Here is a 25,803-nt window from a genome sequence, read left to right as displayed (position 1 = left end):
GATTCAAACCTGAATCCACCTGACTCTGAAGCCATCATTCTACACTGCCCAGCTTGTCCTGGGCGGAGGCAGCATCACAGGGGCTCATGAGGTTCTGCTGTCTTTGTCTGGTTCACATCTGTGTCACTTTTTCCTCTTATTCTTCTTCACCTCAAAGTTCAGATCTCGAGATTTTACCCTGCCATCCCAGGAGCCTGAAGCCCACCTTCCTTCCTTCCTGGCGCTATCATACAGACTGTGACAGCTATTCTTGGTTGGCCTCGTTCAATGTTTAATGGCAAAGAAATTGTCTTCGAAAGTTTTTCTCAGCAGTTGCTGCATGTCCCTGACATACTGTCAGCCGACAGCCATATCACATGCAGATGCAGAGCTGAGCTGAGCTGGAAGGGGCATTTGCTAACTGATATCTAAAGACCCACTTCCTCATTTCATGGGGGAAGAACATGAAGCTCACATTGGGAAGTGATTTGTCCGAGCTCGTGCAGTAAGTTGGTGCCAGAGGTGGGGCTTGAACCCAGGCCTGTGACTCCTCCTCCAGTGTTCTTTCCACGCTACCAGGCTATGTGTGTATTTGTGGTATTTAAATATGTGCATACATGGAGAGAAAGAGAGCCTCTAATCTCCTCCATCTACACAAACTGTCTGCACCAGGGAGCATGGCAGAGTGGGACCAAAGAGATAGGAGGCATCATCTGTCCCTTCGCCCTGCTAGATTGCTATCTTCTGAACAACAGTGTGCCCGCCCTGTTGGAAACGATGAAACATCTGTGACTGACCTCCAGTGACGCAGAAGATTCCGGGTGGGGCTGGGGGAGGTGGCAGGGACAGGTTTCCAACAGGACATCACTGAAGCAACGTGGGACCCGAACTTGCTCATGGTCCCGGGGTAAGTACTCTCTGGGTAGGTAGGATTTTAAATCGGTTTGAGGAGTGTTTGTTTGTGTACATGTATGTGTACAAGTGCTAGAGAGGATTCTCTGTGAAGTGTTGGGATTCCGGGGTGTGGAATTCACTGTGCAGTTGTCTTGGAGTGAGGCTGAGATTCAGTGGTTTGCCCTTTATGGACATTAGGCTCTCGCTCCTGAGACCTGAGGTCTGTCTACAGCAGCAGCTGCAGCCATCAGGGAGTCAGCTGGAAGATGCATAGACATTGGATCCAGACAGAGCTGGTTTCAAATCCCCACTCTACTACTTCCAGTTGCTAAGCCTCAGTTTTCTTACCTGTAAAATGGGTATAAAAATACTCACCTTCCAGGATGGCTACAAAGATTACAGACAATGTCCAGTTAGGGTGCAGCACAGTACTGCACCAGTGGTAACCATTATCAGTTATTCTTTTTAAGTCAACTGGGAACCAGATTGCAGAGAATATCTCCCCCCAGGAGTGTTTTCCTTGAGATTCGTTCTAGCTGCAAAGGACTGTCATGTGTGCGGGGGCAGGGGCCAGTCTGGGAGCTTCAGAAGGTTATGAATGGTAATCAGAAATGCATGTTGTCAAAGCGAAAGCCCTGCAAACATTGGGGCAAAGAAAAGCCAACAATGATGAACAATAATAGTTGACTTACCGTGTTTCAGGAAGGAGCCCTGGTAGCACAACTGTTAAGCTCTTGGCTACTAACTGAAAGGTTGGCTGCTGGTTGGAACTCCCCAGTGGCTCCACAGGAGAAAGACCTGGCAATCTGCTTCTGTAAAGATCGCAGCCTAGAAAACCCTATGAGTTTTACTACTCTGTCACACAGGGTCGCTATGAGTCAAAAATCAACTTGATGGCACCCAACAACAACAACAACAAATATGGAGGAACTATTCTAAAAGCTTTACGTGTTGTTGTTGTTAGGTGCCGTCAAGTTGGTTCTGACTCATAGCAACCCTATGTACAACAGAATGAAACACTGCCCAGTCCTGCACCGTCCTCACAACCATTGCTATGTTTGAGCCCGTTGTTGTAGCCACTGTGTCAATCCATCTCCTTGAAGGTCTTCCTCTTTTTTGCTGATCCTCTCTTTACCAAGCATGATGTCCTTCTCCAGGGACTGGTCCCTCCTGATAACATGTCCAAAGTACATAAGATGAAGTCTTGCCATCCTCGCTTCTAAGGAGCACTCTGGCTGTACTTCTTCCAAGACAGATTTGTTCATTCTTCTGGCGGTCCATGGTATATTCAATATTCTTCGCCAACACCATAATTCAAAGGCATCAATTCTTCTTTGGTCTTCCTTTGCATGCATATGAGGTGATTGAAAATACTATGGCTTGAGTCAGGCACACCTTAGTCCTCACAGTGACATCTTTGCTTTTTAACACTTTAAAGAGGTGTTTGCAGCAGATTTGCCCAATGCAATGCATCGTTTGATTTCTTTACTGCTGCTCCTATGGGCAATGATTGTGGATCCAAGTAAGATGAAATCCTTGACAACTTCAATCTTTTCTCTGTCGTGATGTTGCTAATTGGTCCAGTTGTGAGGATTTTGGGTGTCTTTATGTTGAGGTGTAATCCATACTGAAGGATGTAGTCTTTGATTTTCATAAGTAAGTGCTTCAAGTCCTCCTCACTTTCAGCAAGCAAGAGCTTTACATAGGTTAATGCATTTAATCTTCACAACAGCCCTAAAGATGTAGGTACTATTAATAGTTTATCTGGCCAAGGCCAAAGGGTCAAACAGTGAAAGAAAACCCTTCTGGAGAACTTTAGCATGGAATTGTGTCCTTAGACCAGGCCTCTTTCCATTGTCTCTGTGTGGCCTAGGAGGGGGCTCCGAGGGCACAGTGTGTAGGAGCGTAGATTAGATGCTCAAGGGGCGCTTGTTGATTGACTGACCCTGCTTGCTGTTCTTCATATTGACCTCATTGTGTGAGTTTTGGCAATTCTACTCAAACTAATGCCCTGAGCAGGACCAGCTAGTAATTTGCAGGGCCCAGTGCAAAATGAAAATGCAAGGCCCCTTGTTCAAACATTATTTAGAATTTCAAGATGGTAACAGCAGAGCATTAAACCAATCATGGGGCCATTTTGAGCTCAGCGCCCTGTTGGAGTGCACAGGTGGCACACCCTTAAAGCCAGCCCTGGCCCTGAGTCCCAGCGATGAGGCAGGAACTGTGCTACAAGCTTCCATGATCTTCTTTAATCCTCACAACGGTTCTGTGATGAAGACATTGGACTTCCCATTTAACAGAGGAAGAAACTGAGGCTCAGGGACATGAAATGTCCCCTCCCCAACAGGGTTTATTATGTGCAAATTAATTTAATTGCAATGTGTACAGTGTTACAAGTGCTTTTCCCTACACATTGTCCCTGAGTATTGTGCTAGGAATTGTGGAGTGTAAAATACATATGAACAAGACATGGTCCTAGCCACCAAAGTACCCACAAACTGAGCATAATCTGCAGACGGTGTTTAGTTTCTCTGAAATTTAGCTGGCCAGTCTATGAAACGAGAGAATAATCTGACCTCTTCCAATTCACCTGGAGTTTTGTGGGAACTAGCAAAAGGAATCCACAAATATGCTTAAGTTGCACACAGTCCTTTGCATTCTTGCATATTAAGTCTTGGAACTAAGTTGCATTGAAGTTGTATTCATCCCTAATAATTTCTTGCAAAAAATGCTTTCCTCCAAGTTACCAAGTTGCATTTATCTATAATAATTTCTTGCAAAAATACTTTCCCCATTACTGGCCTAAAGGTGACTGGAGAAACCCCTAGAGTATGGCCCCCAGACACCCTTTTAGCTCAATGGTGAAGTTACCTCCGAGGTTCACTGTTCAGCCTGGGAGTGGACAGCCCCGTAAAACCAAACGAGACTAACAAGGTACAGGAGTCCAGTGACAAGGGCCAGAAACCAGAAGGGGACAAGGAAGCTGGTGATAGGGAACCCAAGGTTGAGTAAGGATGTTGTTGATGTGTTGTGAGATTGTAAACCATTGTCATACGGCAACATGTGTAGTAACTGTTAAATGAGAAACTATTTGTTCTGTAAGCCTTCACCTGAAGTACAATAAAAAAAAATAAAAAAAACAAAAAACAAAACAAAACCAAAAAAAAAAAAATACTTTCCCCAAAATTACCGATTAGAAACTTTAGATGATTTGTTTTCCTCCTAAAAAATCAAGTGCCTGGCACCTAGGAATAAGTGTGCTAGAGATGTGGTGTACCTGGTTGGGACTTGAAGTTGCTATTTCTGTTTAATTTGAATGTAACCCTTTATGTCCATTTTTATAGGTTCATAGAGTTCTAGAACAACAAAATGTCAGCACTAAGTCTTTTTAAGCTCATTGCCTTCATTTTATAGACAGTAAAACCGAGGCTCCAAACGAGAAAGCAACTTGCCCACGGTGACTGATTTTATAAAGTTGCTGAGCTGGAATGTTGATCTAGGTTCACATCTCATATTCCAGATGCATTCTAACCACTTGGGGTAAGGCCCTGCCATGGTGACCAGAGCTGAAGGAAATCCAGAGAAGATTTCCCTGAAACTCAGGACAAAGGTGATGTCCCAATCCTTTGTCCTCCCCCTCCTCCTGGTATTGGGCAGACCCAGTCGTCCCTTCTCCTGGCCAGATATTTTGACCTTCTCTATCCCTTGGTGCATAGACATGTTGACAGTCTCAGGCACAGGGACTGCGTAGGACCAGAAACTTCCTAGGACCACATGATTTTGTACACTAGGTTGCTTATAACTCCCATCAGAAAGTTGAGTGTGCCCAGTTTTCTTATAGGGCCCTAAGGAAATTATTGTGTTTATGTAGTGTCTTAGTCATCTAGTGCTGCTATAACAGAAATACCACAAGTGGATGGCTTCAACAAACAGAAGTTACTCTCTCACAGTCTAGGAGGCTAGAAGGCCAATTTCAGGGTGCCAGCTCCAGGGGAAGGCTTTCTCTCCCTGTCGCCTCTGGGGGAAGGTCTTTGTCATCAATCTTCCCCTGGTCGAGGAGCTTCTCAGCATAGGGACCCCGTGTCCAAAGGACGTGGTATTCTTCTGGCTCTTATTTCTTGGTGGTATGAGGTCCCCCTGTCTCTCTGCTCACTTCTCTCTTTTATATCTCAAAAGAGATTGACTAAAGACAAAACCTAATCTTATAGATTGAGTCTTGCCTCATCAACATAACTGCCTATAATCCTGCCTCATTAACATCGTAGAGGCAGGATTTACAACACATAGGAAAATCACATCAGATGACAAAATGGTGGACAATCACACACTGCTGGGAATCATGGCCTAGCCCACTTGACACATATTTTGGGAGGACACAATTCAATCCATGACATATAGTTAAGCCAATTTAGGGTTTGCTCTGGTCTGAGGATCCACCCCTGTTGAGCACGTATGTATGCCAGATACTCTACTAAGCATTTTAAATATTGTGTGCAGCGCAGGGAAGGCTCTGGCACCAAAAGCCTGGGTTTCAATTCTGTTCCCTCCACGAAGATTAGAACCTGGTCTCTTTATATGTAAAATGGAGAGAACAATAGTATCTACCTCATAAGATTGTTATTCCAAGAATTAAATAAGATAGTTTATGTAAAATGTTTTGCATGATGTTGGCACATAGTAAGCATACAACATGTGTGAGTAAAAAAAAACAAGGAAAAGAAACAGGTGCCATTCCTATTTTGTAGACAAACCAGTGAGGCCCAAAGAGCTGAAGCAACTCACCAAGAAGTCCAGAGCTGAAATTCCAACCCCAGTCCGTCTGGCCACTAAGCCTCTGCTTTTCACCATTTTCCAACCCTGTGTGGTGGCTTTGCAGCGTACTCAGCTTTCTTAGACATTAACTTACTTACATAGGGTCAAATCTATATAGAGCTTTGGTTGAGACAATCAATTCCACTTAAGCCATCTCCTACAGCCAGGTGTGGCAGACACTTGAGCTGGATTGCTATTCCCGTTCTTCAAATAGTTCCCATTCAGTGACTCCTACCTGAATATTCTGTTGTGTGAAGATCTCTTTTTCCTTTAAAATACCACATATTATTGATACTACTGCTTCTGACAATTCATCATGTCTCATCTACGGCATCTCTGATTGCTGTTTTCTGATATTTTACATAGTAATGTCTTGATTTCCCAAGTTCAATGTGAGCCCTTGGAAATGCAGCCCTTCTTCATGTCCACCAGAATATTTCAGAGAGGACCATGCACATAGACCACTCCATAAACTTGACTGATTGAAGCCAGACATTTAGCTGATTATCTCAATGTTCTGTTAACATGATGTCAAATGTTCAGCTGGTGAAGTGTAATTGATGTAGACACATCTATCCAAATGACTTAATCTTTCTTTATCTGCCTGATGTGGTGTCATGTTCATTTAACTCACTCAGAAATTCTAGACTTGTTTTAATACTCTTACAATATGTTTTTCCTGATTGGAAAAAATGCATGTTAGTTGAAGAAAACTTCAAAAATAACAGAAAATATAAAGAATTAAATAAAATATTACCCACAATCCAAACATACAGTTTTGTTAATATTAGGTACAGGTAGTTCCCTACTTATAACAAGTTTCCGTTCCAACAACTCTGTCCTAAATCGTTCAGACATAAGTCGAATACCTCATTAATTTTTTAGTTTTCATTATTATTGCTATAGCCTGCTATACAGCAATATTTTGAACAGTAAATCATAACATTGAACATCTGAAAACGATAACATCATCAAATTACACGCTGCAACGTTGTATGTAGTACATATTACTAACAATAAACTCACTGCCTTGGAGTCAATTCCAACTCTTAGTGACCCCACAGGGTTTCCAAGGCTGCAAATCTCTACGGAAGCAGACTGCCACATCTTTCTCCCAAGGGGCTGCTGGTGGTTTTGAACCACCAACCTCTTGATTAGCAGTTGAGTGCCTTAACCACTTTAACACCATAAGATGTACCAAAAAAAGACAGTTGTAAGTGCAATTTGTCATAACTCAGATACCTTGTAAGTTGGGGACTATCTGTATACAGTTATAGAGTATTTTCTTCCATTCCTCCCTTTTTGAGTGAAGTGCATTTTAAATGATATTCCCCAATTTTTGCATAAATTTATGACTAAGTCTGTATTTAACATACAAAAATATTGTCAACGAACTATTCTGGATTTGGTGAACTGAATTAGTTGATTTGGGTGGGTCATTATCAAACTAATATGTTAGAGAAAAAGTTTAATAACCAAGAGTTTTCTCTTTCTACAATTTTCATTCTTTTTGTGTTTTTTTTTACAAAGCAGTGATCATGTTGTATGTAGCTAAATATAACTGCACTCTACTTTTTCATATAACGAAATCCTCTCCCCAGATTACTTCTTCCTAAGCATTATTTTAAATGGCCATGTAATATTTCATTCTATGCCTTGACCCTAGTTTATTTAATTTTTGTTTTTTATTTAGATTGTTCCCCATTTTTCATTTTTATAATCCACACTGTGTAGATCTCCTTTGCAATAGTGGCCTCGGACTTGTTCTGGATTATATGTGAATTGTCTCTTCCATGTCCTTTATCCGTTGACCATTTGGAGGTCGTAGTGTTTTTCTTGACAATTTACTTAAAAGATGTAAACCCTTTTAAAATTATGTGTTGCACATACTTGTTTTAGTTTTTTTGTTTGTTTGTTTGTTTGCCTTTAAATTTTATTTTAAAGTATGATGTTTTAATAATATAGTGTCAACTCTATCTTTTCATGTATTCCTTTGTGATTTTTTCCATTGCGTTTAAGCTGAGGAAGTTTTCTCTCATCTCAGGATTTAATAAGTATTAATAAATATATGAATATTCAATTATATTTCTAATTTTAATGGCTTAATTTTTAAATATTTGCCTGCTTAACCCCTTTGGAATTTATTTTGTTATATAGTGTCTGGATCTAAGCTATTTTCTTTTCCCTATGAGCAGGCTACCATTGTCCTGTGTAAACATTTGATAAATAGCCCTTTCCTTTCCTCTCTCTGCTTTGTGAACCACCTTTCTGATGTATTTATTGTACATGTTAGCATGTTTGTTGAAATCTACATCACTCTTAAGGAACCCAGCTCAGCACAATTCCTTTTCAAACATGTTTCAGCTCTTCTTGATTGTTACTGTTTTTCCCCCCAGGTAAATAACTGTAGAATAATTTGAGTTATAAGAAAATTCTTCCGTAATTTTGATTGGGATTATACTGAACCAATAAATTAATTTCAAATCGATTTAGTTTTAGTGTTCTAGCTTCCCAATCTGAAACACCCTATGTCTTCCCATTAGGTTAAATCTTTTCTATCTCTCAGTAAAGGGCTATTATTTTCTTCAAAATGACTTTCTTATAAGTAAGGTGCTTCTTAGATATTCCCATTGCTGTGGTTACTAGGCTTATGATATTTTTTTCCCCATTCTATTTTCTAAGTGGCCATTGCTACTATAATAGAAAGAACAGCTGGTAATTTTCAAATATTTATTATAGCCCCTGGGCTTTACTGAGTCGTCTCATTGATTCTGCTAGCTTCTCAATTGATTCTTCTGGGATTTCTAGGTATAAAATCACATCTTTTGCAAACGAGCATGAATTTGACTTCTCCTTGTCAAAAACTATACTTTCATTTCTTTCATGTAGCAGTAGCTCAAGCTCCGGCTCCAGCCTGCCAGGGCAAAGCCATTACCTCTTCTTCTTGTCTTGAGCAAGCTACTTAACCTTTCTGTGTCTTAGCTTTGTTCTTTGTGAACGGGAAAGGAAAATAGTATCTATCTCCTATTGTGGTTGTGAGAATCTAATGGGTTAATATACGTAAAATTGTCTGCCATGTAGAACATTCTCAATAAATAGTCAGTGTCTTTATTATTATTATCGCATAGGTTGAAACTTCTGGAATTCATTTTTTAAAATGGTGACAGCAGACATTAATGTTCTTTTCAAATAATTGCTAACATTTTATCATTTGGTAAATGCTGATTATTGTATAGGATGGATAGCCTTTATTAAGAAGAAATCCTCATATTTTTATTTTATTACTTTTACAGAATCAGGAACAGGTATTCCATCTTATCACATGTTTTTTGGCATTTTACTGAGATCAGCATCTTCTAAATTTGATCTATTGATGTCATATTTATATTATATAAAAGGCAGTTCCCTGTTAATGATTGAGAGTTAGGCTTTTGAGTCAGATGGGCTTGAGGTGGAAACTTGACTCTGTTAGCTGGGGACCAGAGCGAATTGCTCAGCCTCTCCACCCTTGGTTTCCTAATCTATGAAATGGAGATAGTGTCTGTTCTTATAAACCGCGGAGTTTAAAGCACATGACAAATACTCAATGTCAGTTTCCATTATTGTAATAACTGATTCCCTGGCATCCCTGGAGTAACTTCTTGATATTATTGGATATTTACCTCTGTACTCATAAGTGAGATGAGCCTTTGTTGGTTTGTTTGTTCTTTGTATCAGGAGTTGTCCATTTTTTCTATGCTCTGAAGCAGTTTAGACAGTATAAAAATTGTGTGTACCTTAAAAGTTTGAAAGAACTCAGTTGTAAAACCATCTGGACACAGCTTTTGAGGCGATAACTCTGGTAATGCTTTCAATTTCTAAATAATAATAGCTGGCATTTATTGGATGTTGATTACTATGTGAAAAATGTTATAGTAACTACTTCATATACCTCATCTTGGAGCCCCGGTGGTGCAGTGGTTAAGAACTTGGCTTCTAACCAAAAGGTCAGCAGTTTGAATCCACCAGCCGCTCCTTGGAAACCCCATGGGGCAGTTCTACTCTGTCCTACAGGGTCGCTGTGAGTCGGAATCAACTCGATGGCAACAGGTTTTGGTTTGGTTATACCTCATCTTATTTCATTCCCAGAAGTGGGTATCATTTATGTTTGTCTTAGCTCATCCTGAGAATTAGATATTATTATTCCTATATTACAGATAAGAAAACTGAGGCTTTGAGAAATTAAGTAACTGGCCCAAGCCCCCACTGAGAATGAACTGGGACGTGAACCCAGGTGGTCTGCTCCTCATCTCCTTGCCTTTAGTGGCTAGATGTCATGCTGCTTCCCAAATTTCTTTCTTTCTTTCTTGTTGTAAATATATATATAACACAACATTTGCCAATCCAACATTTTTCAGGTATAAAATTTAGTGATTATCAATTACATTAATCATGTTGTACAGTCGTTACCCATTCTTATTGTTTTATTTTGCTTTAGGTCTTTTTAAATTTTCTGTGTCTCATGGAATCAATTTTGCTAATTTATATTTTTATAGAAATTATTAATTTTATTGAAAGTTCATTACAAAAAATCCTATTGGTCCTACGATGTTTTACCTCCTCTGGGTCATTATAGTCCTCTGTCATTATTAATTTGATTTATACTTGTTTCCTCCTTTTCTTGATTATTCAAGCTAGCATATTATACTAAAGGAGAAAGGTCTAATAATGTAGAGACTGGCTGGTATTTTAAAGTAGAAATAAATTTTTTTTTCTTGTAAAATCTTCCATTTGCATCCAACTCTGCTTCCCTCTTCCCTTCCCCTACTCCAGCCTTTCAAGAACAGAGTGCTCAGGACTAGAATGAGCCTTAGGAGTACTTTGCCGAGCCTGTAGTTCACCAGGGCCTAGAGAGGACCTCTGCCTGTCCAAGGTCACACAGTTTAGCAGTGACAGAGCCAGGAGGAGAAGCCAGTTTCCTGTCTCCCTGTCTTGCTCTCTTTCCACCATACCATTCGGCTGTGCTATAGCTCAACTTATTAATTTCAAAATAAAATAATTAAGACTGCAAGATTTTTTTTAAAGCTCTTGAATTTTCAAAGATTGATAAAGTCAAGTTAACAACATTAATTGCTGTTATTTTAATCCATGTGATTTTCACATAAGTCATTTTCTATTGTGATCTTCTCTTAAACCTCACTTAGAGTGAATATATCCAAATAAAATACAGCGTCAGGCAGGAAAAGGGGCGTCTTTACTGTTTCCCCTCCGATATTACGCAGCACCTGTTATACACGCCGTGAGCCAGCTCCCGTATCAGTGAAAGGGGGAAGTGGAATCTAGCCCTAAATCCAGGTTCGGGGGTTCCAGCCAGTTCCGAAGGAAACAGAACAAACCCTCTTAGCAGTCTGATGAAGTGTGACTAGAGGCGCCTGGAAGGCACTGCATTAGTGTGGGGCTGGGTGTCAAAATTCCACACCCTGGAAGAGGGCAGGACAGTCCCTGTCCTGACAATGGAACGAGGCATACCAAACTCTCACATGCTCCAGGCGGTTTTCCACAATTGCTCATTTCCTGGTTTAGAGCATGTGTGTGTGTGTGTGTGTGTGTGTGTGTGTGTGTGTGTGTGAAAATTAGCAGATGTTTTTGCCGACAGTCTGATCAGCAATCTGCAATTAGACCCCAAGGAACAAACTGCTCATTGCGGTTAGGGGCCAATTAACCACTTGAGTAATGACATCTGTCACAATTTTCATACCTCATCCTGTCCTGGATCTTATCTCCAAACCGTACTCAAAACAAGTGCCTACGTTTCCTAAAATAGACCAACCCAATTTTTAATAGCTCTGCTCTAGTCAGCATCTTGGTGGAGTGTTTTAGGGCTGAATAATCCTTAATACAGTAGTTACTGAGCACTTCCAATGAGCCTGGCATTGGATAAAGGACTTTACAAGCAGCATAACTCACTGGGTCCACATAAGTGGGGTAGGCACTACTCTGTGAAGTAGGTACTATCATTATCCCCATTTTACAGACACAGAAACTGAGGCATTGTGAAGTTAAATAACTTACAGCTAAAAGGACAGAACCTGGATCCATATTTGGGTCTGTTTGACTTCAGAGCCCAGAGTCTAAACTTCTGTGCTATATGCTGCTTTTATTTGACACAGCTGCTGTGTATCATTCAGCTGGTAAGATACTGATAATATATTAAAATGATGGAAGTGTACGCAATGTAGTTTTGTATACAAACAGCAAAAATAAGATACTGTTTTTAAAATAATGGAATACTTACTTAACACAGTGATTCTCAAATGAGGGCAAAACAAGCTGTCTCGGGCATTTGAAAATATTTGGGGTCATTTTTTGGTCATTTGGGTTGTTACATTGATCTGTTAGATTGGTGGAGTCCCAGGATGATGATGATCTGCAATGTGCAAAATGGTTCCAGACAATAAGGAAGTGTTGTTGTCGTTAGATGTCGTCGTGTTGATTCCGACTCATAGCAACCCTGCATACAACAGAACAAAACACTGTCTGATCCTGCACCATCCTCACGATCGTTGCTATGTTTCAGCCCATTGTGGCAGCCACTGTGTCAATCCATCTCACTGAGGGTCTTCCTCTTTTTTGATGATCCTCTACTTTACCAAGCATGACGTCCTTCTTCAGGGACTGGTCTCTCCTGATATTATGCTCAAAATACGTGAGAAAACATCTTGCCATCCTTGCTTCCAAGGAGCACTCTGGCTGTACTTCTTCCAAGACAGATTTGTTCATTCTTCTGGCAGTCCGTGGTATATTTAATATTCTTCGCCAACATCATAATTCAAAGGCATTAATTCTTCTTCAGTCTAAGGAATTGCCTGGCCCCAAATGTCAGATACTACTGAGAAACACTGATAAAGTGGAACAGTAGTAATTTTCAACGATGCTATAAAACACGGGGTGGCAAACTTAAATGCCTTCAGGGATCAGTCAGGATCTGAAGAGTACATGTCCCATCTTGTTGTTGGAGCCATCGAGACAATTTTGACTCATAGTGACCCCATGTGACACAGTAGAACTGCCCCATAGGGTTTTCTAGGCTGTAATCTTTACGGCAGCAGATCACCAGGTCTTTTCTCCTGCAGAGTGGCTGGTGGGTTAGAACCGCCTGCCTTCGGTTTAGCAGTCGAGTGCTTAACCATTGTGCCACCAGGGCTCCTTCTGTCGCATCTTAGGGCATCTAAATTCAAATCTTGAAAGCACAGAGTCAAACAAAGATCATCTAGGCCCTGAATCTGACCGTTGGACCTCCAGATTGTGTCCTTTAAATGAAGGTTTTTCTGATTTGGAAACATGTTTACAATATATTAAGTGAAGAGGGAAAGGTACTAATTAGAATGATCCCACGTTTAAAAATGATTGCATGTGCATATATACACATATTTACACTACTCATGCACAATACATATATTTAAGAAATGTATAAAAATTTTCTGGAAGAGTATGGAATAAGATTTGGTGTGCCTATTCATATTTTTATTCTTCTACTATGAATATAAGGATCCCTGGTGGCACAGTGCTTAAGTCCTCGGCTGCCAACCGAAATGTTAGTGGTTCAAACCCACCAGCTGCTCCACTGGAGAAAGATGTGGCAGGCTGCTTCCGTAAAGATTACAGCCTTGGAAACCCTATGGGGCAGTTCCACTGTGTCCTACAGGGTCGCTAAGAGTCAGAATCTACACGAAAGCAGTGGGTTTGGGTTGGACTATGAATAACTATTAGCTGTGAAATATTTAATAAATAAAGGGTAAGGGGAGCCTTAAAAAATGAAAAGCTTTGAGTGTGGTGTTAGGAGAACACCGCCTTGGCAGCTTACTGCTCGTTCCCTTCAAAGGAGAAAGAATAATTTTTGTGATTAAGGACAAACGCGACGTTCAGTAATGAGGTAAACATGACTCAAGCACTAAGCCCCTTCATAAACGGAATATTGTTGCTTTCCCAGACTAACTGGTCTAGCTTCTGGTCCCTTTCCAAGATTTTCAGGTCTTTTGTGATGAAATAAAGCTTCTGTGGTAAAGTCCAGTTTTCTTTTGCAGCTGCCCCACCAGGGGTATTGAAGAGCCCCAGCTGAGAGCTTGAGAAACCAGCATCCGTAATGTAATTTATTTTAGGAGGGCATACCGAGAGGTCAGCAGTTCGAACCTGCTAGCCACTCTACGGGAGAAAGATGTGGCAGTCTGCTTCTGTAAAGGTTACAGCCTTGGAAACCCTATGGGGCAGTTCTACTCTGTCCTACAGGGTTACTATGAGGTGGAATCAACTTGAGGGCAATGGGTTTTGGGTTTTTTTTAAATCCAAAATTAGACAAGAGCAGGGCATTTGAAATATATTTATGCCTTTTTTTTTTTTTTTTCCAGTTAAGGCACCAAGTCCTTGAAGATCATTGTTTTTCCTGCAAATTCCCCTTCTCGCTTCATCTTGATCATTTTTGTGTTTTATTTCCAGCTTCCCGGCTTTACAGTTTTTATTTTGTACACAAGTCACCTTTGATTCAGCTTTCTTTCTGGAGTTTACTGATCATCTGAGGATAATGAATTTTCTAGAAGTCCACAAATGGTTAAGAGTTGGACTACTAACTGAAAGTTTGGCGGTTCAAACCCACCCAGCAGCGCCTTGGAAGTAAGGCCTGGCGATCTGCTTCCAAAATGTCACAACCTTGAAAACCCTATGGAGCAGTACTACTCTGTCATATAGGGTCACTATGAGTTGGAATCGACTCCATGGCAGGGGGTTGGTTTTTTGGTTTTAGTCCCTGGGTAAGGAGCCTTGGTGGCACAATGGTTAAGCGCTCAGCTGCTAACCAAAAGGTCATCAGTGGTTCAAACCCACCTGCTGCTCCAAGGAAGAAAAGACCTGGCAATCTACTCCCATAAAGATTACAGCCTAGGAAACACTACAGGGTAGTTCTACTCTGTCATATAGCATCGCTCTAAGTTGTAATTAACTGGTGGCACACAACAAGAACAATCCCTGGGTGGTACAAATGGTTAACGTGCTCAGCTGCTAACCAAAATGTTGGAGGTTCGAGTCTAGGCAGAGGCACCTAGGAAGAAATGCCTGGTGATCTACTTCGGAAAAATCAGCCAGTGAACACCCTATGGAGCACAGCTCTACTCTGACACACATGGGGTTGCCATGAGTCAGAATCGACTTGATGGAAACTGGTTTTTTTTTTTCTTTTAATTACATCTAACTCATAGGATTGTTGTGTGAAATAGATAGGATGATGGGTGTTCCAGGGGCTGAGCATTCTGGTTGGCATGGAGTAAGTGCCCACTACTAGTTGACCACTTGCCACTGAGTGGACTCTGACTCATGGTGACCCCACATGTGTCAGAGTAGAACTGTGCTCCATAGGGTTTTCAGTGGCTGATTTTCCAGAACTAGATCACCAGATCTTTTTTCCAAGGTGCCTCTGGATGCACTTGAACCTGCAACCTTTCAGTTAGCAGCCCAGCACATTAACCATTTGCACTATCCAGGGACTCTGAGTGCCCATTAGCTATTAGATATTATTATTACTACTGCTATTTTGCAGATTCAAAACCTGAAATCTGGGGAGAGGAAAGCAAATGGCTCCCAGTGGCTGAGTTTGCCCAGGGGCATTAGAGCTTAGGGTCCAGGAGTCCTGACCAGCTGCCTTGCCTCCTACAGGTCTTTTGGAGGAACCTGCCGGAGGCACTAACTGGAGATCGGGCTCCCAGGGTGGTTCCTCCTAGGTCCCTTCCTGCTGCCCCTGGAAGAGTCTGAGCCCCCCTTCTCATGACCTGAGGCTTCCCAGAGAGAAGCTCAACATGCTGACCGAGTGAGTGGGCCCGGAAGAGCCAGGGCAGGGCTGGGACCACGTTTCCAGTCACGGTTCCAAACAGTGCTAATTGGGATAGCTGGCTTCCAAGTGCACACACTGCTGTCCCTGACTCCCCCAGGCTTGTTGCCCAGTGAGGTGAAGGGACCTGCCCTGAGACACGTAGCAGGCGGATGTCTGCCTCTGGCTGGCACAGGGGTGGGCTTGCAGCTGTATTAACCCGTCGCCTTCGAGTCGATTCCCACTGACCTTGACCCTCTGCTGTCTCAACAGAAGCATGCAGGTCTGGCACGGCTTAGTGATTGCAGCGGTATCCCTCCTCCTCCAGACCTGCCTCCTCGCAGTCATCAATTACCTGCTCAACAGGCACATGGGTCAGTAGCTCAGTGCCCCCTCCCCCAGTCACCCTCAGAGGCCATTCCTGAGCCTGCAGCAGGACGAGTCCCCTTTGGAGTCCCCAAATATTACTTGAAAGACTACCTGAGGGCCCACTGGTCAGACCACCCTTCCTCAAACCTCCAGCGGGGAAATCCCACCTCCCCACTCTGACTTCACCTTTTACCCAAACTCTTGCTGGTCGGAAATGATTGCCCAGGTCCTTCTGCTACCCAGACGTGTTGCCGAGAGCCAGGCCTCTGTAGCACTGGTGAGGAATGGTTTGTTTAAAGTGGGCCTAATTAACCTTCTTCATCACCACCAAAGGATGGAGCAAGAAGAAATGGACTTGAGCTGTAATAGAGAAAGAATAGTTAGACTTAAAGATTAGCTTACATTCTTGAACCGATTTACAATTAAGGGAGAGAAGCTGTGTCCTGGGAAGTCATTACAATTAGGAAAAATAAAATAAAGCTGCTTCAGTGGATTAGGCATTACCTTGTTCTCAGGCAGGCGACTGGGCAGGCTGGCGTTTTCAGGATCTTTCCAGTAAAGGAAGTCTAGGCTTCTCTATTCATTCATTCATTCATTCAACAGATATTTATTTAGCACCTAAGGCGCTGGTGATACAGCAGGGAACAAAATAAAAATTCCTGACCTCATGGGACCTACAGTCAGTGGGGGAAACGGGCAACAAACAAAATAAGTAAAACACACAGTATGTTAGACACAGTAGGTAAGTACTAGGAGAAAAAACGAAACAAGGAAGAGAGATATGAGCTGAGGGGTGGCCAGCAGCCTGGAGTGTAAGCCTGCAGGAAGTGAGCAGGTGCGCCCCACCTGGGAAGGCCTGAGGGCAAGACCGTGTTTGGCACGCAGCGGGCGATAGAGAGAAAGCAGGCCAGCGCTGAGTGAAGAGTGAGGTCCAGAAGGCCCGGCAGGCTGGGCTCTGGCTTCTACACCAAGTGAGGGGAGGAGCCCCTGCAGGGTTTGAGCAGAGGAGTGACTGGATTTGAAGAGACCGCTGTAAAGTTTTTGCCCTCATGAGAATGGTGCTCAGAAGGCACTTGATTCCAGAACGGCCGTGCCTAACCCGGAGAGCTCTCACTTGTGACCCCTGCCCTCTCCCCTCCAGCCGAGAAGAATGAGCAAATACTGAAAGCAGCCAAGCTCCCAGCCCCTCAGCTCAGCCCTGCCCACCAGCACCCACCTGCTGCCAAGGAGACAGAGGGAACTCCAGCAGAGAGGAGCATCCCTGTGTCTGATCTCCGTGACAGGCGTGAGTAATCCAGGGGCAGGGTGGGTCAGGAAGCTGACCTTTCTCTGTGTGGATACCTAGAGCCTCCTGTAGCATCCAGAGTCCTCCCTGCCCATCCAGTCCTCTACCCTGGGGACTCCTCACACCCCACATCAGTAACGCCTCACTGGCCACCTTTTTCAGAACGTTGTTTGTCCTGTCTTGCAGGTTAGATCTCATGGGGTTTGTGTGGGTCTAATGGCTGGGTGGATGGCACAAATGGGTAAGTGCTCAGATACTAACTGAGAGGTTGGCAGTTTGAATACATCCAGAGGTACCAAGGAAGAAAGACCTGGTGATCTACGTCTGAAAGATCACAGCCTTGAAAACCCCTCTGGAGCACAGTTCTACTCTGACACACATGGGGTTGCCATGGGTTGGAGTGGACTCGGTGACTTTTTTTTTTAAGTTCTTTCACAGGTGTGGTCCAGTGGAAATGACTGTGGGATGTGGAGGGCTTGGGGACGGTCTCTGCTCCTTTCTCTGTAATACTATGGCATCTTTCCTTCTGCTCTGCAAGTTAATGGTGGAACCAAGATTTCAGCTGTCTCCGTCTGACTCTAGCCTGTCCACTGGGCATTGTACCGTCTAGCCAGTGCCATTGGCTGGTTCCAGGGGCTGGCTCGGCTGCTCTCTCCTGAAGTGCACGGTCTTAGGTCTCCATGGTATCTGGGCGTTTTCACAAACACTGAGTCTTGCTGATGGTTCAAATCTATATGCCCCTCCTACACATGAACTTACAGGACAACCTCGTCTTATTTTCTGTCTCAGGGCTGGGGAAACCAGGCCAGATCACTGTTGACAAGGTGGCAATGAGACGTTTCTGCAGCAAAGTCACTCCACCATGGATGCCCCTGTTCCCTCCCCAGTGATAGCATTTTTCCACTGGTTTATCTCTGAATTGATTTGTGTTTGCTCTGTCCTTCTAATTTTACCTTCTCAGTTGGAGGAATCTGGTTGTCGGGCTTCCTTGGCCCTGAGGTAAGGCTGCAGTACATGTGGGAACCTGGAGACTGTTACTCATGTGAATTCAGTGTTTCACCAGAACGGAAGAGACCCTGGCCTCACACTGACCCCTAACCCCAAAGCTTCACCAGAGCCTGAGCAGAATCAGAGACTGGCTGGCTGGCAGGGATCTCAGAGATAATCATCTAATCTGCTTCTTTTATGAAAAACAAGAATGACAAAAATTGGGGCACAAAAAAGCGGTGTGACCTGCTTGGGGTCTCACAGAGTTAGTGAGAGGCTTGGACTAGGACCTATGCCAGAGCTATGTGCCCTGGGCTGCACTGCCTCATTGCTTTCTCCTTCTTCTGGAAGACGGGTCTTCCCAAGCACCGACAAGTCTAGTTTTTGTTTTTACTGATTTTAGATGGAGCTGGAAGCAGCAATGCCTGGGATCTGGGACATTTTTCTGGCTTTTTTTCTTTTTTTAATTGTTGTAATTAAATGAAGTTTACATTTCAAGTTAGCCTACCAGACAAATTTTTTTTACATACATTGTTATGAGACTCTTAATTGCTTACCCTATTGTGCAACAGCACACTCCTCCTTTCCACCCCTGATTCCCCATGACCATTCAACCAGCTCCGAACTCTTTCTGCCTTCCGATCTCACCTCTGGCCGGAAGCTGCCCCTTTGGTATCTTGTATCTACTTGACTAAGAGGCACACTCTTCACGAGTATCACTTCATGACCCACAGTCCAGTCCAATCCCTATCTGAAGAGTTGGCCTCAGAAATTGTTTTAGTTCTGGGCTGATAGAGAGTCCAGGGGCCATACTTTCCAGGGTGCCTCCAGTCTCAGTCAGACCATTAAGTCTGGTCTTCTTACTAGAATTTGAGTTCTCCACCCCATCCTTCTACTGCTCCATCAGGGACCCTCTGTTGTGTTCCCTGTCTGGATGTTCATTGGTGGTAGCCAGGCACCATCTAATTCTTCTGGTCTCAGGAAGATGAAGTCTCTGATTTATGTGGCCCTTTCTGTCTCTTGGGCTAATACTTTCCTTGTGTCTTTGGTGTTCTTCATTCTCCTTTACTCCAAGTGGTTGGTTCCAATTGATGCATCTTAGATGGCCGCTTGCAAGCTTTTAAGACCCCAAACGCCACTCACCAAAGTAGGATGCAGAAGATTTTCTTATTAAGCTATGTTATGCCGATTGACCTAGATGTCACCTGAAAGCATGGTCCCCAGACCCCCCATCCCTGCTACTCTGTCTCTCAAAGTATTTGATTGTATTCAGGAAACTTCTTAGCTTTCGTTTAGTCCACTTGTGTTGACTTCCCCTGCAGTGTTTGCTGGCTGTCCTTCCCTTCCTTAAGATGATTCTTACCTACTATCTAGTTAGCGAATAACCCTCACCCTCCCTCGCCACCCCCGTAACCATTAAAGAATGTTTTCTTCTGTGTTTAAACGTTTTTTTGAGTTCTTATAATAGTGGTCTTATAAAGTATTTGTCCTTCTGTGACTGACTAAATTCACTCAGCATAATAAGTTCCAGCTTCCACCATGTTATACTATGTTTCACAGCTTCATCGTTGTTCTTTATCATTGTGTAATATTCCATTGTGTGGATATACCATAATTTGTTTATCCATTTGTCTGTTGATGGGCACCTAGGTTGCTTCCATCTTTTTGCCATTGTGAACAGTGCTGCAGTGAACATGGGTGTGCATATATCTATTTGTGTGACTGCTCTTGTTTCTCTAAGATATATTCCAAGGAGTGGGATAGCTGGATCCTATGGTACTTCTATTTTTAGCTTTTTAAGGAAGCACCAAATCGATTTCCAAAGTGGTGGTACCATTTTACATTCCCACCAACAGTGTATAAGTATTCCAGTCTTTCCACAACCTCTCCAGCATTTATTATTTTGTGTTTTTTGGATTAAGGCTAGCATTGTTGTGGTGAGATGATATCTCATTGTAGTTTTGATCTGCATTTCCCTAATGGCTAATGATCGTGAGCGTTTCTTCATGTGTCTGTTAGCCACCTGAATATCTTCTTTGGTGAAGTGCCTGTTCATATCCTTTGCCCATTTTTTAATTGGGTGATTTGTCTTTTTGTTGTTGAGGTTTTGCAGTATCTTATAGATTTTAGAGATTAGACGCTGATCAGATTTGTCGTAGCCAAAATTTTTTCCCAGTCTGTAGGTTGTCTTTTTACTCTTTTGGTGAAGTCTTTTGATAGCATTAGTGTTTGATTTTTAGGAGCTCGCATTTACCTAGTGTCTCTTCTGGTGCTTGTGCATTTTTACTTATGGTTGGTATTGTGTTTATGCCATGTATTAGGGCTCCTAGTGTTATCCCTATTTTTTCTTCCATGATCTTTACCATTTTCAATTTTATATTTAAGTCTTTGATCCATTTTGAGTTAGTTTTTGTATATGGTGTGAGGTATGGGTCTTGTTTCAGTTTTTTGCAAATAGATATCCAGTTATGCCAGCACCACTTGTTAAAGAGACTGTCTTTTCCGCAATTAATGGACTTGGGGCCTTTGTCAAATATTAGCTGCTCATAGGTGGATGAGCTTATATCTGGATTCTCCATTCTGTTCCATTGGTCTATGTGTCTGTTGTTGTACCAGTACCAGGCTGTTTTGACTACTGTGACAGTATAATAGGTCCTAAAATCAGGTAGTGTGAGGCCTCCCACTTTGTTCTTCTTGAGTAATGCTTTATTTATTCGGGGCCTCTTCCCTTTCCATATGAGGTTGGTGATTTGTTTCTCCATCTCATTAAAAAATGCTGGTGGAATTTGGATCGGGATGGCATTGTATCTGTAGATTGCTTTGGGTAGAATTGACATTTTCATTATGTTGAGTCTACCTATCCATGAGCAAGGTATATTTTTCCACTTATGCAGATCTCTTTTAGTTTCTTGCAGTAGTGTCTTGTAGTTTTCTCTGTATAGATCTTTTACGTCTCTGGTTAGATTTATTCCTAAGTATTTTATCTTCTTGGGGGTTATTGTAAATGGTATTGATTTGGTGATTTCCTCTTCAAGGTTCTCTTTGTTGGTGTAAAGGAATCCAATTGATTTTTGTATGTTTATCTTGTATACTGAAACTTTGCTGAAATCTTCTATTCTGGCTATTTTTTGAGGCCCTCTTTCCCACCTCCCTCTCTCTATTTGTTTCTCCTTCTTTCTCTTTTGGGGGCTCTGTATCTCTCTTCCCCACTCCTCTTTGCACTGTTGGCTCTGCCTCTGTCTTTGTCTCACTCCTCTGTTAAAACCTGGCTTCCTCTGGAAGAGGACCTGTTTCCACTTCTCCCTAGATGATAGCAACATATCCTCAGACAGCTCGGACAGCTCAGACAGCTCGGAAAAGTCGCCCTCCAGATGCCAGGTAACAGGCCCTCCATGTGCTATCTGGGGAGACAGCTCTGTGGGGGCCCCTACTGTAACATCTGAGAACTCAGGCCACCCCAGCTAAGGAGATGGGGCAAGGAAAGAGGGGCTTCATGCGTCATTACAGCATCCACAGATGAAGGTGGTCAGGCCCACAGCCCATGTCACATGGATCATCCAAACAAAGCGAGTCTGAAGGGGCTATAAAAATTAAATCAAAGAGCTAGTGGTACTTATGTACAACCAAACACCTCGTGGGATTTGGTTCCTTGGTTTGGAGGTTTAGGGTCATGGTTTCATGGGACATCCCAGTTAATTGGCCTAATAACGTGTTTAGAGCTTCTGTTCTACCTCCTAGTTCTTTGCATAGTGCCTGGGGTCTTAAAAGCTTGCAAATGGCCATCCAGATTGCAAGAATTGGTCTCTATTCGCCTGGAACAACAGAGGAAGAAGGAGAGTCAGGAATAGAAGGAGGAAATGGAATGTGTGGCTAATTGCCTCCATGAACAACTGCCTCTTTTGCCATGAGACCAGAAGAACTGGACAGTACCCAGCTACCATTACTGAATTTTTTGATCAAAGATTCTGTAGAAGAATACTGATCAAAACGGGGAAAATGCTGAACAGAATTTCAAATTCTCATGGACTCTAGATGTTCTGGAGCCATGGAGGGTGGATGAACCTCTGAAACTATTGCCCTGAGATAATCTTTAAACCGTAAACCAGAAATGTCCCCTAAAGTCTTCTTAAAACCGAGCAATAGTTTAGCTTAACTAGTAAAAAAGGTCTGCCTTGAGCATTATGCTCTTTTAAGAACGATCTGTATGGGATCAAATTGACAAAAGCAACTGGTAAGATTAGATAGGAACCTAAGGGGGCAGTGAGTTTATGTTAATGGTGGAGGAACAACTCAGCAAAAGAGGATGGGAACGGTTGCACAACTTGAAAAATGTAATCGATGTCACTAAATTGTACACTTAGAGGCTGCTAAATTGGTGTATGTTTTGCTGTGTATATTCTCAACAGTAACAAAATAAATAATTTTTTTTTAAAAAAGAGCTAATGGGACTCCCTCCCCCCTTCTTCTCCCCATACCCCATTCCCCTGGGCCAAAGTCTGCTCTGAGTCCTGACTTCACTTGGATTGAATTTCGGCGTCTTCTCTTCCCACCACCTCTCACCTGCTCATCCTTAAACCCATTCTCTGCAGACAGGTGGAACAAAGTCATTGGCCATCTGCCTTGTTGCCCTGCCCCTGCCCCTGCCCTCAGACCCAGGAGTCCAGCTACCTGGGGCTCAGGTTCTTTCCTGCCAAGACTTGTGGGCAGGGGCAGATTATCCAATAAGCAAGGTACACACAGGTTTCCTTGTGCTTACTTACTAATCTGTAGTGAACAATTTCACATGGGCTTGTGAAACCCATGTGAAATTATCCACCGCAGATTAGTAAGTAAGCACAAGGAAACCCGTGCTTACCTTGCTTACTGGGTCACCCGCCCTGTCAAGGATTGTAAATTTGAAAAGAGGCTTTGATTCTGTGGGCTTGGGAGAGAGACAGACACTAGCCATACCTAGAAGCAGAATCTTTGATGTGGTGACAAGATGTGAACATGTTAGCTACAGATGATCTGGTAAGCAAGGTAAGCACTGTGCTTACTTTGCTTATTGGATAATTTGCCCCTGCTTGGGGGAGTCTCTTTGAGAGAGAGTTCAGTCCTGGGGTTCTTCCTCCTCCATACACAGTAGAGTTCTTGACCCACCTTTCTCTGCTCTTTTGCCAGGCCCCCAAGGACGTGAATTACACACAAGTGGTTTTTTCAGCCGCCGGAGGGCTGGAAAGTGAATCTGCCCTGGACTATGAGAATTTAAACGAAGCCACAGATTATGTCAATGTCAACCCAAAAGGCCACAAGACCAATTTCTGGACTGTTGTGAACCGTGATGCCTCCGAGCCAGCGGAATATACTCAAGTAGTCGTGTGAATTCTAGATTTTCAAATAGGGTCCAGTTCTCTGTGACTGTTTGCACTTATTTTGTAGGGGAGGGTTTCAATTTATTTTAGCAAGGCAGAGCGGGGAGATAGGTCTATACTCCATCCAGCAGGAAGAATTCAGATCAAATGTTAGGAAGAACTTCCAGGTAATGGAAATATTGAAGCACTTTAGTAGAGAAAGTGAAGTTCCTCCCCGGAAAAAGTTAAACAAACAAACAAACAAAAAACTCTGTGAATCAGTAGGAAAAATTGGGGTGAGTTCTGCTTGGCAATCTTGTGGTTAAATGACTTCTCTTTCAGCTCTTTAGTTATTGACTGCAAACAACTTCCTTAACAGTTTTAAATAAAATGGCAACCACCAGTTCCTCTTTTGCCCTTGTCCAACCCTGTCTGTTGTCCCTTTCTTCAGTGCTGTGTCTTGCCGAGTAATCCTGGTCCACCCTCAGAACTTTAAACAGTCCGTTTGGAGAGCCCATCATCAATCAACCCTTGAAATTGCTGCTTCTGATGAGCATCCCAATCTGTTATCCCAAGAAAAATCTTCCAAAATTCAATACCCATTACTATTTTTTTAACCAGTTAGGAATAACAGGATACTTTCTTAACTTGATTAAGAATTGCTATTTCAAATCAGCAGATAGCATGTGATTTAACTGCAAGGCCCTAGACACAGTCCTATTAAACCAGGAATGAAATAAGAATGTCTGCAAACCTGCCATTTGTTTTATTATCTAACATTACTCCAGAAGTTCTAGTCAGGGCAATAAAACAGCAAAAACAAGAGTTATAACGATCGTAAAAGTCCCTGGGTGGTGCAAACAATTTGCACTCAACTGCTAACCTAAAGGTTGGCACTTTGAACCCACCCAGCAGTGCTGTGGAAGAAGAGTCCTGGTGATCTGCTTCCCTAAATGTCACAGCCAAGAAAACTCTATGGTGCGGCTCTGCTCTGTCACATGGGGTCGCCATGAGTCAGAATTGACTCGACAGCAACTAATGACAGCAACATAACTACTGGAACCAAAACCCCTTACTGTCGAGTCGATTCCGACTCCTAGTGACCCCACAGGACAGAGTAGAACTGCCCCATAGGGTTTCCAAGGAGCGACTGGTTGATTCGAACCGCCGACCTTTTGGTTAGGGGTCAGACTTTTAACCACTGTGCCACCAGGGCTCCAGCTATTGGAAAGAAGGATAAAATTCATCATTGTTTGCAAATATAATGTGATCCCTAGAAAATTAAAAAAAAAATGCTTTAAAAAGATAGCACGCAGCAACCGGTGACTAGATAAATAAACAAATATTTTTTCCAACATCTAATTAAGACACAAAATTAAAAAAAAAAGAGGCCACAATAGCTGAACAAACAAACATGGAAACACTGAAATACTAGGAATGCTCTTAACCAAATGCAAACGCTGGATTAGTGGCATTGGAGGTCTCAGAGATCAGGTATTAACTGTGCTCCCTCTGCTGCCCATAGAGGGTTTTCCTCCCCTCGGTGCTGAGAGCGTTCATCTTCCTGTGTTCCCCTTCCCCAAGATGATCTGAAGCAATGGTTCTGGTTTGGATTTCTGGGGATGGAAAAATTCGAGGATCTGCATTTCCCTTTACCTTTTAGCTACCATTGTTGTTCTTCAGGAACCCCTAGGTGGCACAAATGGTAAAGCGCTCAGCTACTAACCAAAAGGTTGGTGGTTCAAATCCACCCGGAGATGCCCCAGAAGAAAGGCCTGCCAATCTACAAAAAAAATCAGCCTCTGAAAACCCTACGGAACACCTTTCTACTCCGACATACACCGGATCGCTATGAGTCGGAGTTGACTTGACAGTCCACTGGTTTCCGGTTTGTTGTTTCTCTCTTTAGAAAGTTTTTAATGGGGGAAAAGAGACGCTATTATTAGAGAGGCAGAGTGAGGAATAATAAAAAACAACACTGTGCTTGCATTCAGAAGGGAAACTCTACTTCTTACTGATCCCTTTGTAAGAAGGAAAAAAAAATTCAAGAGGCGTAAGCAGGTTACAGTGTACCCGAGAATGACCACGCAGGGACCCTCCGGGACTGTTCCCACACCAGGAGAGGGGACATCTCAGGGGCCAGTAACACTAACAGAGCGCCTGCTCTCTGCAGGATTCTGGGCTGGGCCCCGGGGGTTGAGAGGAGGCATAAAGAATCTTGTTGTTGTTGTTAAAAACATACACCAAGTCAACAATTTCCACATGTAAAATTCAGTGACATTGATTACATTCTTCAAATTGAAGGGAGGAGGAAT

At 42.8% G+C, this 25,803-nt stretch overlaps 1 protein-coding gene across 2 annotated transcripts; it reads left to right on the top strand.

Moving 5' to 3' along the window:
* The first annotated feature begins 497 nt into the window (after positions 1-497).
* Positions 498-23,909, top strand: RHEX (regulator of hemoglobinization and erythroid cell expansion). Of its 2 annotated transcripts, XM_004375345.2 has the most exons (6): positions 499-886; positions 15,367-15,517; positions 15,791-15,891; positions 17,028-17,171; positions 21,466-21,536; positions 23,319-23,909. In XM_004375345.2, the coding sequence occupies exons 2-6, from the start codon at positions 15,507-15,509 to the stop codon at positions 23,517-23,519; spliced, it is 528 nt and encodes a 175-aa protein (XP_004375402.1). In that variant the 5' UTR covers positions 499-886; positions 15,367-15,506; the 3' UTR covers positions 23,520-23,909. The 2 variants fall into 2 exon arrangements, with proteins under 2 accessions (XP_023586073.1, XP_004375402.1); XM_023730305.1 differs by lacking the exon at positions 15,367-15,517 and having other exon boundaries at positions 498-886.
* Positions 23,910-25,803: the final 1,894 nt, after the last annotated feature.

Source organism: Trichechus manatus, unplaced genomic scaffold, assembly GCF_000243295.1.
Source record: "Trichechus manatus latirostris isolate Lorelei unplaced genomic scaffold, TriManLat1.0 scaffold00035, whole genome shotgun sequence".
NCBI classification, from domain to species: Eukaryota; Metazoa; Chordata; class Mammalia; order Sirenia; family Trichechidae; genus Trichechus; species Trichechus manatus.
Note: the sequence above shows the minus strand (reverse complement) of the source record. Positions and strands in the feature narration are given on the sequence as shown.

What these genes read in the sequence shown, in the direction of transcription:
- RHEX (XM_023730305.1), top strand. An exon ending in CCTGCTCAACAGGCACATGG is followed by an intron (nt 15,892 to 17,027) that starts GTCAGTAGCTCA and finishes TCTCCCCTCCAG; the next exon opens with CCGAGAAGAATGAGCAAATA. An exon ending in GTCTGATCTCCGTGACAGGC is followed by an intron (nt 17,172 to 21,465) that starts GTGAGTAATCCA and finishes ACTTCTCCCTAG; the next exon opens with ATGATAGCAACATATCCTCA.